Raw genomic sequence first — 12,480 nt, 5'->3', positions numbered from 1 at the left:
GAAGTGTTCAAAAGCTGCAATGATATCTTCGCTAGATTTCAGCGAGTGTTTCAAATTTAGTTTTGAAGATATTAAGCTTTGGAAGAGATTCCAGTCAGTTCTGTTGTTGTGAAGGTAACACTGAGAAGTTGAGTCAACAAGATTATTGCTTAGAGTGACCATTACGGGAGAATGGTCTGAGGATAAATCGAAACAGGGATTACATATTATTTCATTATCTCCAATACCTTTAAACACGCAAAAGTCTATTAAGTCTGGAATTTTTTTTGTATCGGTTGGCCAATACGTTGGAGAGCCTGAGGAGGCTGAGTGAAGATTTAATCTTGCCATAGCCGCAAAGAGTTGTCGGCCTTTAGGAGTGATGAGGCGAGATCCCCATTGTGGGTGTTTTGCGTTGTAGTCTCCTCCAGCTAAAAACCTGCTTCCTAGAGTTTTGAAGAATTTAACATAATCTTCTGACTTGATCGCATGCTTGGGTGGGCTATAACTGCTGAGATTGTTATTTGGTCTTTCAAGTCCTCGACAACTATATTAGTAGCTTGGATAGCTTCCGTGCAGTATGAGTTAATATTAAAGTGTTTAATATTGTTTTTTATTAATATAGCTGAGCCAGCATGTGCTTTTTTATCGGGATGCATTGTATGATAGAGTTTGTAATTCGGCATTTGAAAATAGCTTTTTTCGGTGAAATGGGTTTCGGATATTAGGAGAATATCTATATTATTAGACTTGAGTAGCGTTTTAACCTCGAGTACGTGTTTTGATAGGCCATTAGCATTCCACAGGAGAATATTCATGGAATTGTAGGGATACTGGACTTCGTCGTAAGGGTGACGAGGAGATTCATCATAGTTGTGATTTGTTGCATGACTTGCTTGAGAAGCATTATCATTTCTCGCATTTCGCTTGAGGCATCAGAGGCGTTTTCTTTTGATTGAGGGAGAGAGTTACTTGGACTTGGATCTTGTTTGCTTTTCAACATTTGGGAATAAGAAAGTAAATTTCGGGGCGGTTGCGAGACTCGAATGGGTGAAAGTGGAGCTGATTGCTGCTGGCTGACACTTTTGGGATTGTTGTCCTCCATTCTTCTTAATGGTGGGTATTTGAGTTTCTGCAGATTTTTGTACACCAAGCATCCTTTATAGTTTGCTGGATGATTTCCTTCGCATAGAGCACATTTAACATCGTTGGATTTTGTCTTGCGCGAGCAATCTGCAGACAAGTGCGGGCCAGCGCATTTAATACATACCGGTCTTCTACGGCAGTATGATTTTGTGTGTCCATACTGTTGGCAGTTAGCGCATTGCGGGATTTCGCGTTTTGGGCGTGGGGGTTCAAATACAATTTTTGTGTACCACTTTCAACAAAAAAACAAAAGGAAATTGATCGGCAAGTGGTGAAAATGATTGTCAGGGAGTACCATCCGTTCAGCGTCGTTGAAGATCCAGAGTTCAAGACTCTGGTGCATATGCTCAATCCCAGTTATAAACTCCCCACAAGGAAAACTGTGTCGTCCTCATTAATGCAAGCCATTTATAATGAAACTGTGATGACAGTGAAAGCACGTTTAAGCAGAGCATTTGCTGTATGTTTGACAATGGACGGATGGACTTCTCGGGAGCAAGAAAATTTCATTGGTGTCACAGCTCATTACATTGCTGATGATAACAATCGCATGAGTTTAGAGTCGGATTTGTTGACCTGCGTATCATATGCAGAGCGTCATACTGCAGATAATATAACAAAAAAACTGCAAGAGGTTTTGCTACATTGGGAGTTGACTAATAAGGTCACAGCTGTAGTTACTGACAACGCAGCTAATATGAAGGCGGCAGTTCGTGGAGGACAGTGGCGGCATTGGGGATGTTTTGCGCACACCCTAAATTTTGTTGCACAGTCGGGCTTAAAAGAAATGCAAACTATTCTAGATAAAGTAAAAGCAGTCGTGCGTTTATTCAAAAAAGCTCGCATGCATATTCGCAGCTGAAAGGCACCACGGCTCGAATGCAGCTACCAGTCACAAAATTGATTAATGATGTTCCCACGCGATGGAACTCAACGTTGGACATGCTAGAACGAATTCTGAAAATGAAAGATGCCGTGATTGCAACTGTAGCTGTGGTACAGTCATCTGGGCAAGTGAGAGACGAAGTACTAACAAATATTGAGCTCTTAACTTAAATTAAATGAAGAATGGCAGGCAGTACAACAAGCTATGGAAATAATGAAAGTTTTTCGATTCATTACAAATGCCATCAGCGGCGAAAAATATGTCAGTGCCTCGTCAGTAATAGTATACGTACGCCAATTATGCAAACATTTGAATGCTTATAAAGTTGATGACTTAACACCATCTGCACAAAGATTAGTTCTGAAGCTTCTAAATGACCTAAATGTACGATTCAAAGATTTAGAGAAAAACGAACTTATAGCGCAAGCAACTATTTTAGATCCGCGTATAAAAAATTACGAGTTTATAAACAAAAAAAATTATGATGAAGCGCTGCAAGCACTTTACAGGAAAGTAGCAAACACTGTTATTCAAAATGAAATTGCTTTTGAGACAAGCACCAATGAGCAGCAAAATCAGTCCAGTAATGTGCAAAGAGAAGAGTCGACTTCTTTGCTAACTGAGGGTGAAAAGTTTATATGGGATTCGATTGATACCGTGGCTCTAAATTATACGCGTCCTAAATAGTTGCCAGCTTTCATCTGCAATTGTAGAAGTAGACAAATATTTAAATGAACCTCTTTTACCAAGAAAAAATATGCAGGGTATGAGAAATGATATATTACACTTGTGAAAAGAAAGAAAACTTACCTACCCTAAGGCTATACCAAATCGTTAAAACCCGACTATGTATTTCGGCAACTTCAGTCCCTTGTGAACGAATATTTTCCCATGCTGGACAAATAGTTAACGAAAAACGAGAGCCGCTAGATACGGGCAAAATATCGCAAATTGTGTTTTTAAACTATAATTTAGGAAAAGATTTTTAAATAAGAATCCAAAAAAATGTTTGTGCAAATGGCGGCAGGTTCGTCTCTTCGTAATGTGATAGGGTATTATATTTCTTTATTTAATGTTTTTCCGATGAAGTCATATTTTTAGTTCTATTGTAAAAGCGATTAGTTGAAAGGCGCAGTGTGGAAAATGATTTTTTTTTTGGCAAAACCTAATATTTCAAAAGCGCGTACAGTTAACGAAATAGCTTAAACAGTATTTTAAATCTTTCAACATGGATAATTTAGGAAAAAAGTATCGTTAGACAAAAATTTGCCTTAACCTTATAAATTACTGTCAAAAATAAAAGATTTTCGTTTCTTTATTTTTTGACCTGAAAACAGTATGCAATGCGACATGCAAAAAGTATTAAACTTTTTTTTTATACTTATGTCAATAAATCCATTTCCCTTTTAATTTTTTTAAGTTTATTACATGAAGTTTTTAGGTTAAAAACAAAGGAAACAAATTCAAAAATTTTATTTTTGAGGCTCGTACTTAAGGTCAAGGTAATTTTTTACTCAATGAGACCTTCAAAGTGGCTTAAAACCATATATGTAATACTTCTATATTGATAGTAACGTATCTTCACATGTGTTTTTACATATATGCTTAAGACAGTATTTTTTTTGGTTTTTTCCATTTTTTTGACCTAAAACTTCAAGTAAAGAACTTAAAAATAATTTAAATCGAAATAGATTTCTTGACACAAGAATAACAAAAGTTTAAAACTTTTTACAAGGTTCAGTAACAGTAATTTGAAAGGTAAACATAAATTTTTGTCCAACGATAATTTTTTCCTAAATTCTCCATCTTTAAAGCTTTAAAATACTGTTAAACTTATTTTGCTAGCTGTACTTGTTCCCGATATATTAGACTTTACCACAAAAAAGTTAATTTTCCAAACTGGAGGCGACTGTGTGCTTTCAACCGAAAGTTGCCTGCAAACGCGCTCACATAAACATCATATTACCTCAAATACTGCCGGGTGGTGTTTTTATTAATATACATACATTTTGTATCAAACTTTTAATTTATTTTAGTATTTTTAGTTGCATAACAAAATTGCTAAGATTTGTTCCGTGTTGCTTGAAATAAATGTAAAAAAAGTAAACAAAGTGTTATATACCTATTTTTCTTTTTATTGAACCCCGACATTTCTATAGCACATCACTGTACCTAGTAATTAGCCTCTTTCCCTACTCACGATTTAGTCAGAAATAGCCGGAATTCGCTACCGTTTACACATTAATAATATTTTCAGTACTATATTCCGGACTAATTGTGACTAAATCCTGGAGTAAGTCAGGTGGTTTAGTGCAAGCCTTCCCGTCGAGAAAATGTTTACAATAAAATAAGAATTTAGAAAAAATCTCGGTTGTGCATAGGTGAAAAAAATATTTTTTTTTAACGTATAGTTGAAGAAATAAATAAATGAAGGTTGTCATTTTGGGATTTTCGATGTTTTATGCATGGATGAAGATGTTATATATGTCATAGGATAGTCGAGTTTATTTCAAATATAAATAAAACACCAATGGTTGTAGGCTGGCCCTGTCAAGGGCCAAGTATTGTAATTTAGTATTTATTCAAAGTATGTATTGTAGCAGATAATACACAAGCAGATGACTTCGTGGTTGCTTTTCGAATAATTCTTTTTCTTTATTCTCCCTTTTATCTTTACATTGTGTCCGCTTATGTCTATAACAGAGTTGCATATTTAAGTTACGATATAAGATACGATATAATATAATGCAGTATATACACTGAGTTGAGTGGTTACGTTATTACGGATATATTGCTACAATTCGGCCGTCCTGGCTATGAGAGCCCCCGATCTCATTATGCTTCATTAAGCTCCGCGTCCTTTGAACCAAGGTTTCATATTTTCGACGGCCCACACTCCTTTGTAGGGTAACCTAGATTGCTGGAACCCTTCGACATCTTTAAGTAAATATCTATCATTTCGCAAAACTTTTTCAACACGGTACGGCCCTTTAAATTTCGGGATTAGCTTTTTCGATACACCTGCACGTGAATCAAAATTTTTTACCACAACGTAATCACCTTCGGCGTATTTTGTTGGTTCTTGTCTTTTACTGTCTACATAGTTTTTATTATACTTCTGTAAAAGTTCCTGCCGTTCAGCTGCTCTTTCGCGAACACACTGAAGGCTACGATCTTCTAACGACTTATCAACTTCCGTCAAATTTTCTTTCAATTGGTCTATAACCTCGCCTCTCTGATTGACACCAAACAACATTACACTAGGGTGTTCGCCCGTTGCTCTATGTATAGTATTATTTAGAGAATGTTCCACACTCTCTATTACCTCACTCCAATTATTTCCTTTTTCTGTTCCAATCATTTTCGATATCATGGGCCCAAGACTTCTATTCACTCGCTCAACCTGACCATTTGCCTGTGGTGAACCAGTCGCGATCTTTATGTGTTGTATTGAGTATTCTTCTAGGAACTCTTGGAACTCGCCTGACGTGAAACAACTTCCCCTGTCCGATACAATATACTTTGGACGGCTATAAGCTCTAAAGTAATTCTTCAAAGCTTGCTTAACTTCTTTTGTACTTGTTGTCTTTGTTGGGTAAAGTCTTACAAACTTTGTGACTGCATCAATAACAACTAAAATATGTTTTACTGTTTTTAACGAACCATCAACAGGACCAAAGTGATCAATGTGAACGACTTCGAATGGGGTTTTCCCTTTCGGGATACTATGGAGAAATCCTTCTTGTCTTCCACTTTTCGCGGAAAAAGCTATACATTTCAAACAATTTTTTATGTGTTTGTCTACCTTTTTTCTCAATTTAGGGAACCAATAGCTCTTCGATATTAATTCCACTACTTTGTCTATTCCCACATGCCCAACCTCATCATGATATTTGTAGATTACATTGTTTTCCATATCGTGTGGGACACAAAATAAAACACTGCCATTGTTTTTCTTTCTATACAAGACACCATTTCTCATTTCGAATAAACTGTGCTCTTTTTTCTCCAATATATTTTTCCATTTTTTTAAACTTTCGTCCTTTCCTTGGCATATAACTAAATTCTCTTCAAAGGTGTTTGTCTCTAACACCAGAATGTTTGTACAACGGCTAAGCGCATCGACATGTTGCATCCGTTTTCCTGCCCGATGCTCCAAGGTATAGTGATAATTTTGTAATTCTAAAGCCCAGCGCGCAATTCTGGGGTTTAGCTCCTTTTTGTTTAACGTAAGTGCAAGCGAGTTACAATCTGTGACAATCTTGAACGTTTTTCCTTGCAGATACACACGAAACCGTTTTAATGCGCTCACTATCGCAAGAGCTTCCAGCTCAAAACTGTGATACTTTGACTCTGGCTCCGTAGTTCTTTTTGAAAAGTAAAAGACGGGGTGAAGTTTTCCATCACTTTTCTTTTGCAACAAAATAGCCCCCAGCCCTACCGAACTTGCGTCACAGTGTAACTCCGTGTAACCCTTCGGATCATATAGCGCAAGTACTGGGGAGTCTAACAACTTGGACTTCAATAGTTCGAAACACTCTAACTCAGTTTCCCCAAAAGAAAATGTTTTGTTCTTCTTCGTCAAGTCATACAACGGTTTCGCCAAAACAGAAAAATCCCTCACAAACCTTCTAAAATACGAGCACAGCCCTAGGAAACTTTGTACCGTATGAACGTTATTTGGTACCGGAAAATTCTTAATGGCTTCTAAGCCTTTATCATCCGCTCGTATCCCTTTCCCGTCGATGATATACCCTAAATACTTTACACTCGTTTGCAAAAACTCGCATTTGTCAAGTCTCAACTCAAGTTTATTTTGGACAACTTTTTCTAAAATCTCCTCTAAGATTCGAAAATGCTCTTCAATGCCTTCCGTTGCGACCATAATATCATCTAAGTACACTATCACCTTTCCTTCTTTTATCATTTCCGCAAATATACTCTGTATAAACCTTTGAAATGTGGACGGGGCATTTTTAAGTCCAAAAGGCATCCTAGTAAACTCATACTGTCCTAGTGGTGTTACGAACGACGTATATTTTTGAGACTCTGGATGCATATATACGTGAAAAAACCCGTTTTTTAAATCCAGCTTTGTGAACACCCTCTTTTTTGCTAACTGATCTAACAAGTCGTCAATGAGTGGAATCGGGTAATTGTCTTTTACAGTCACCTTGTTTAATATCCGGTAATCAACGCACATTCTAAGATCCCCTGTCTTTTTTCTTACTAACACGATCGGTGATGCGTATTGTGATTCACTTGCTTTGATGTATCCTTTCGCTAAATACTCGTCAATTAACTTTTGTAATTCATCTTTTTCTGCATAAGACAACCGACGTGGAGGACAGTGAAAACACTTCGAATTTTCTAGTGAAAGTTTCATTTCGCATTTGACCAATGGTTCATTAGGACGCGAAGCCTGTACATAGAGTTTTGTGAATGTATCCACAAGTCTTTTGTATACACCATGTGACACATCATGTCCAACCCTTAAATTAAGTTTACAATCACTATCATTATTATAATCAATGAGCATTAACAATTTTTCATCCACATCAGATCTATCATTTGCGCTACCGTAAAATGTTATGTCGACTTCTTTATCGTTTGCTTCATTAACTTCTCTTTTACACTCATTTGTCCTATCCGTTTTTGTTATACACTCATTAGATCTATCATTTTCTCTTTTACACTCTTTTGCTTTATCAACTTCTGATGTACCCTCCCTTTGTAGATAGCTCATTTTCGTTTCACCGTAAAGTTTACTGCTCATATTCTTACTTACAACAACATTACTGCTCCCACCTTTCTCTAATTCTTCCACCTTTTCTTTAGAAATTAGGACTAAGTTACTTGCCTTAAAAAAGTCTCTACCTAAGACTACATCATACCCCATAGACTCGTCAGAAACCACAAATAAGTTCATATCAATTCCTTTTGCTTCGAAATAAACTTTACACAAAACTTTTCCGAAAATTTTTAGCATACTTTTATTTAATCCGAAATAAGAAACAGAAGAAAATTCACGAATTGCGATAGTATTTGGTAGTAAGGATCGTTTGACAAAACTAATCGGGCTTCCGGAGTCTAATAGGCATTCTAAAAATAAACTAGTGTTGGTAGAAGAACTTACAGAAAGTTTTAAATGTCTTACGTATTGGTTTTCTTCAACTGCGTGGATCACCGTCTTCCTCTTCGGACAAGCTGCGACCTTGTGTTCCTTGCTTCCGCAGCTGTAGCAAGCACCTCTCTCCCGCTTTGGTTTTTTGCACTCCGTAGCCATATGTCCTACTGAGTTGCAATTGTAGCACCTAATACCAGCGGCTTTCGACGTACTCGACTTCAACTCCACTCTGCCAAACGCCTGCAAAAGTTGTTCTTTGTTGCTAAAACACTGAATGTACGCTTGCGTCCGTAGGTGCTCGTCTGGAATTCCTTCTATGACGTGATCGATTAATTCACTTTCTTCGATATTGAGTCCACAAGCCGATGCTATTTTATCGTTGTAGTATGTATAAAAGTCCTCTCCTGCTTGCCATTTGCGGGTCTCGAACTTCTTACGGAGTAGCAATTTATTCCGCTGCGGTAAGAACAAGCTTCGCATTTCACTGACTAACACCTCAACATGTTCAACTAAAAATGTTGGCTTCGAATGTAACCAGGCCTGCGCCTTACCTCTCAGCCTATTTGCCATCAATGCGCGAAGTGTATTTTCGCTTAAATTGTAAACGCTGCCAACGCTATTGAACTGTTGGATCCATGTGTTGATGTTAGTGCCTCCATCGTATTCTGGAAGCATGTCTTTTATTATGTCGAAAGGTAGTATGCCTACGTCGGAATTAAGTTCGCCACCACTGTTCGCCGTACTTCCACCACTTGCCTTGTTGCCGGTCTCTACGTTATTTGCTGAGTTGACAAGTGTGCTGCTCATCGACGCATTCACTTCATTGCGGGCGTTTGTTTCGATTTCAACCGTCACACCATCGGCCGCCTTATCGTCGTTTGCTGCTCTGTCGCTGTTTGCTACGCTGTAGCCAACTGCATTGCTAGCGTTGTTCTCTGCCCTATCGCCTGCTTCGTTGCAGGCCCGTTCATTACCGCTACTCGCTGCGTCGCTATTTTCATGGCTTTTTTTGTTGGTATCGCCGCCGTTATTTGGGGTGATGCTATTATTTGCAGTTATGCCGCTATTTGCGCGATTGGAGTGCAATTCCAATATTGTTTGCTTAAGCTGCCAAATCTCTTCCAATAGCGATTCGTTTTGCGCCTTCAAATCAAGATGATCTTCTGGAAGCTCTGGCTCCTCAAGGCACACCTGCTCAATTTCGTCGTCACCATCACCTGGGCAATCGCCACGAATACTTGCCGGAACTTCGCTAAGTCTTAGCGCAAGGGTGCCTTTGTTGCCATGCGTTGGCAAGCCTAATTGTTTCAGCCACTCGCGCAGTTGTTTGGATGTGTATTGATTTGCATCAATGCTCTCCATGTCGACAAAAATATGTAGGCGTCGTAAAAAAAATTACTGAATTTGCGTTGACGTGTAAAAAAAAACTGTTGTTACTCAAGCGTAGATCCGAGCTTACTTCTGAAAATCTGTAGCAGATAATACACAAGCAGATGACTTCGTGGTTGCTTTTCGAATAATTCTTTTTCTTTATTCTCCCTTTTATCTTTACATTGTGTCCGCTTATGTCTATAACAGAGTTGCATATTTAAGTTACGATATAAGATACGATATAATATAATGCAGTATATACACTGAGTTGAGTGGTTACGTTATTACGGATATATTGCTACAGTATTAATATTCAAAAATAATGGAAAAGTATCCGGTCAGTGAAATGGTCACACACGTCTGTATACGTTCAGCTTCGGTCGCTAACTCCTGCTTGTTTCATCTTCTCTGGTCTACTATTCGCTTGTGGCAGGGTTGCATGAAGTCGTACGTGACAGTTCGGCCAATTCTGACATTGGCATCGTCTCGATGTCACTGCTTTCATCTTCGTCGGAATCATGTTCATCTAGTTCGGGCGGTATTATGCACCATGGTTTAATTTTATCCGATGCATATACTGAACAGAACCGTTTTTGCTTGTGTTGCATACNTGCATAAAGTCGTACGTGACAGTTCGGCCAATTCTGACATTGGCATCGTCTCGATGTCACTGCTTTCATCTTCGTCGGAATCATGTTCATCTAGTTCGGGCGGTATTATGCACCATGGTTTAATTTTATCTGATGCATATACTGAACAGAACCGTTTTTGCTTGTGTTGCATACCATCGATGTCTTCGATCAGGTATCTATCGTTACCCAAAACTTTGGTTACCACGTATGGACCTCGGTAACGTATGTCGAGTTTTCGCGATTCGCCCGTTGCTTGCAAGTCGTTCTCGATGACTACTAAATCGTCCACCTGATACACCATAGGCTTTCGATGCTTTGCGTCGAATCGTTTCTTCCACTTCTCTCGCTGTTTTTGCATACACTGTAAAGCTTTCTCGCGTTTATCTGCTATACTATCATCAGTTGCTGCTGCTAAAAGTCGGTTGCGAATGACGTCACGCAACATGAAATCGTAAATTAGTTCATTTGGACTAAACCCAGTACTAGCATTACGTTGGGAGTTTACGCTCCATTGTAATTCTCGTAGTTGGTCATCCCATTGTTTTGCCTGGACACCAGATGTACGGAGAAAATCTAAAATAATTTTGTTGGCTCTCTCCACTTGTCCGTTTGCACGTGGAGTTCTCACTGCAGTTCTAATATGTTGAATATCGTTTTGCTGACAGAATTCGGTGAATTGTTTCAACGTGAAGGCCGTACCACGATCACTTATTATACGGCTTGGTAATCCAAAATAGCATGTCAGCTCGTTGAGTACCTGCAACGCCGGCTGAGTCTTTGTGTTGCGCACAGGTTTTACCACCAGGTATTTCGTAAATGCATCGCTTATGACTAAAGCATATAGATTACCTCTTTTGCTTCGCGTAAATGGACCCAAATGGTCGATATGAAGCGTACGAAATGGAACAGGCTCCACCTCGCTGAAATGTAGTTCGCCTTCTGGCTTGCCCCTTTTGCCTTTGTTGTAACAATAGTCAATGCACGCTGCGATGTATTCCCTGACATACTTTAGCGCTTTAGGGAACCAGAAATGCTCATAGATATGTTGTAAAATTTTATCTNAGTCAATGCACGCTGCGACGTATTCCCTGACATACTTTCGCGCTTTAGGGAACCAGAAATGCTCATAGATACGTTGTAAAGTTTTATCGACACCAAAGTGCCCCATGTCGTCATGACAATATTTCACGACCCGCCATCGTACTGCTTTTGGTACCACATAAAGACGTTTTTCGTTGTACACCTTATACAACCTATTGTTCTGTATTCGATATTCGCTGTTCAGTTGTGTTGCTTGCGTCGATTCGGCTTTANCTGTTCAGTTGTGTTGCTTGCTTCGATTCGGCTTTGCCTTTTAGTACATTAATGATTTCACGTATCTTACCATCTTGTAGCTGCATAGTCAGCAACCAATCATCGGAACTTGTAGTAACCAGCAACACCTCTGAAGACTGTTCAATAGGCGCTCTGCTAAGCGCGTCAACGTGGGACATGCGTACGCCTGGTCGATGTACACAGTCAAAATCAAATTCAGTTAGTCGCATCCACCATCGTGCGATTCGAGGAATAAGTTGAGTTTTCGTTCTTATACTGCTAATAGCTGAGCAATCGGTTACCAGCTTGAAATGCTTGCCCAGAATGTATACCCTAAATCTTGTNTGCCAATACTTCTAACTCATAGGCATGATAGCGAGACTCTGTTTCTGTACACCGTCGACTAAAATAAATAACCGCTTTCCAAGTTTTCCCATCGTCAGTTGATTGGAGTAACACTGCAGCTAGACCAACACCGCTAGCATCAGTATGCACTTCGTGTATTGCATTAAAATCGTACAGAGCGAGCACTGGTTCATTACTCAATGCAGTTATCAAAGTATGGAAAGCAATATCTTGTTCTTCCCCCCAGTAAAATTTTTTAGCTGCTTCTTTTCGTGTGAGGTTTGTTAACGGTCTCGCGATAATAGCATAATTCTTTACGAATTTTCGAAAAAATCCTGTCAACCCCAAAAAACGTCTGACCTCAGTTACAGACACCGGTTTCTTAAACTGTCTAATTGCATTAATCTTCGCTTCACCTGGTATAATACCTTCACTAGTAATTCGATGTCCAAGAAAGCTAAGCTCATTCACCAAAAATTTGCATTTGCTATAGCGCAATGTTAAGTCACATTCTTCTAATAATTTCAGAAATTTTTCTAATATTATTAACCCGTCATCAACCGTACGGCTTGGAATAATTACATCATCCAAGTATGCAATAACTCGGTACGGTTTCATTTTGTCCACAATTTTATTCATCATATTTTGAAATACCGACGGCGCATTAACCAGCCCGAATG

General features: G+C 38.8%; 2 protein-coding genes across 2 annotated transcripts; one reads left to right on the top strand and one right to left on the bottom strand.

The window, feature by feature from the left end:
- The first annotated feature begins 1,402 nt into the window (after positions 1-1,402).
- LOC108375072 (zinc finger BED domain-containing protein 1-like) lies at positions 1,403-2,698 on the top strand. The gene is made up of 3 exons (XM_017631153.1): positions 1,403-1,933; positions 1,984-2,139; positions 2,201-2,698. The coding sequence occupies exons 1-3, from the start codon at positions 1,403-1,405 to the stop codon at positions 2,696-2,698; spliced, it is 1,185 nt and encodes a 394-aa protein (XP_017486642.1).
- A 5,322-nt stretch (positions 2,699-8,020) lies between these two features.
- Positions 8,021-9,802, bottom strand: LOC108375074 (uncharacterized). The gene is made up of 2 exons (XM_017631154.1): positions 8,169-9,802; positions 8,021-8,113 (listed from the first exon to the last, which is right to left on the bottom strand). Exons 1-2 carry the CDS (start codon positions 9,498-9,500, stop codon positions 8,102-8,104), a joined length of 1,344 nt encoding a protein of 447 aa, XP_017486643.1. The 5' UTR covers positions 9,501-9,802; the 3' UTR covers positions 8,021-8,101.
- Between the last annotated feature and the right edge of the window lie 2,678 nt (positions 9,803-12,480).

This window comes from Rhagoletis zephyria, unplaced genomic scaffold (assembly GCF_001687245.7).
Source record: "Rhagoletis zephyria isolate East Lansing unplaced genomic scaffold, Rhagoletis_zephyria_1.1 Rzeph_scaffold_08477, whole genome shotgun sequence".
NCBI lineage: Eukaryota > Metazoa > Arthropoda > Insecta > Diptera > Tephritidae > Rhagoletis > Rhagoletis zephyria.
This window is presented reverse-complemented; position numbering and strand designations above follow the sequence as displayed.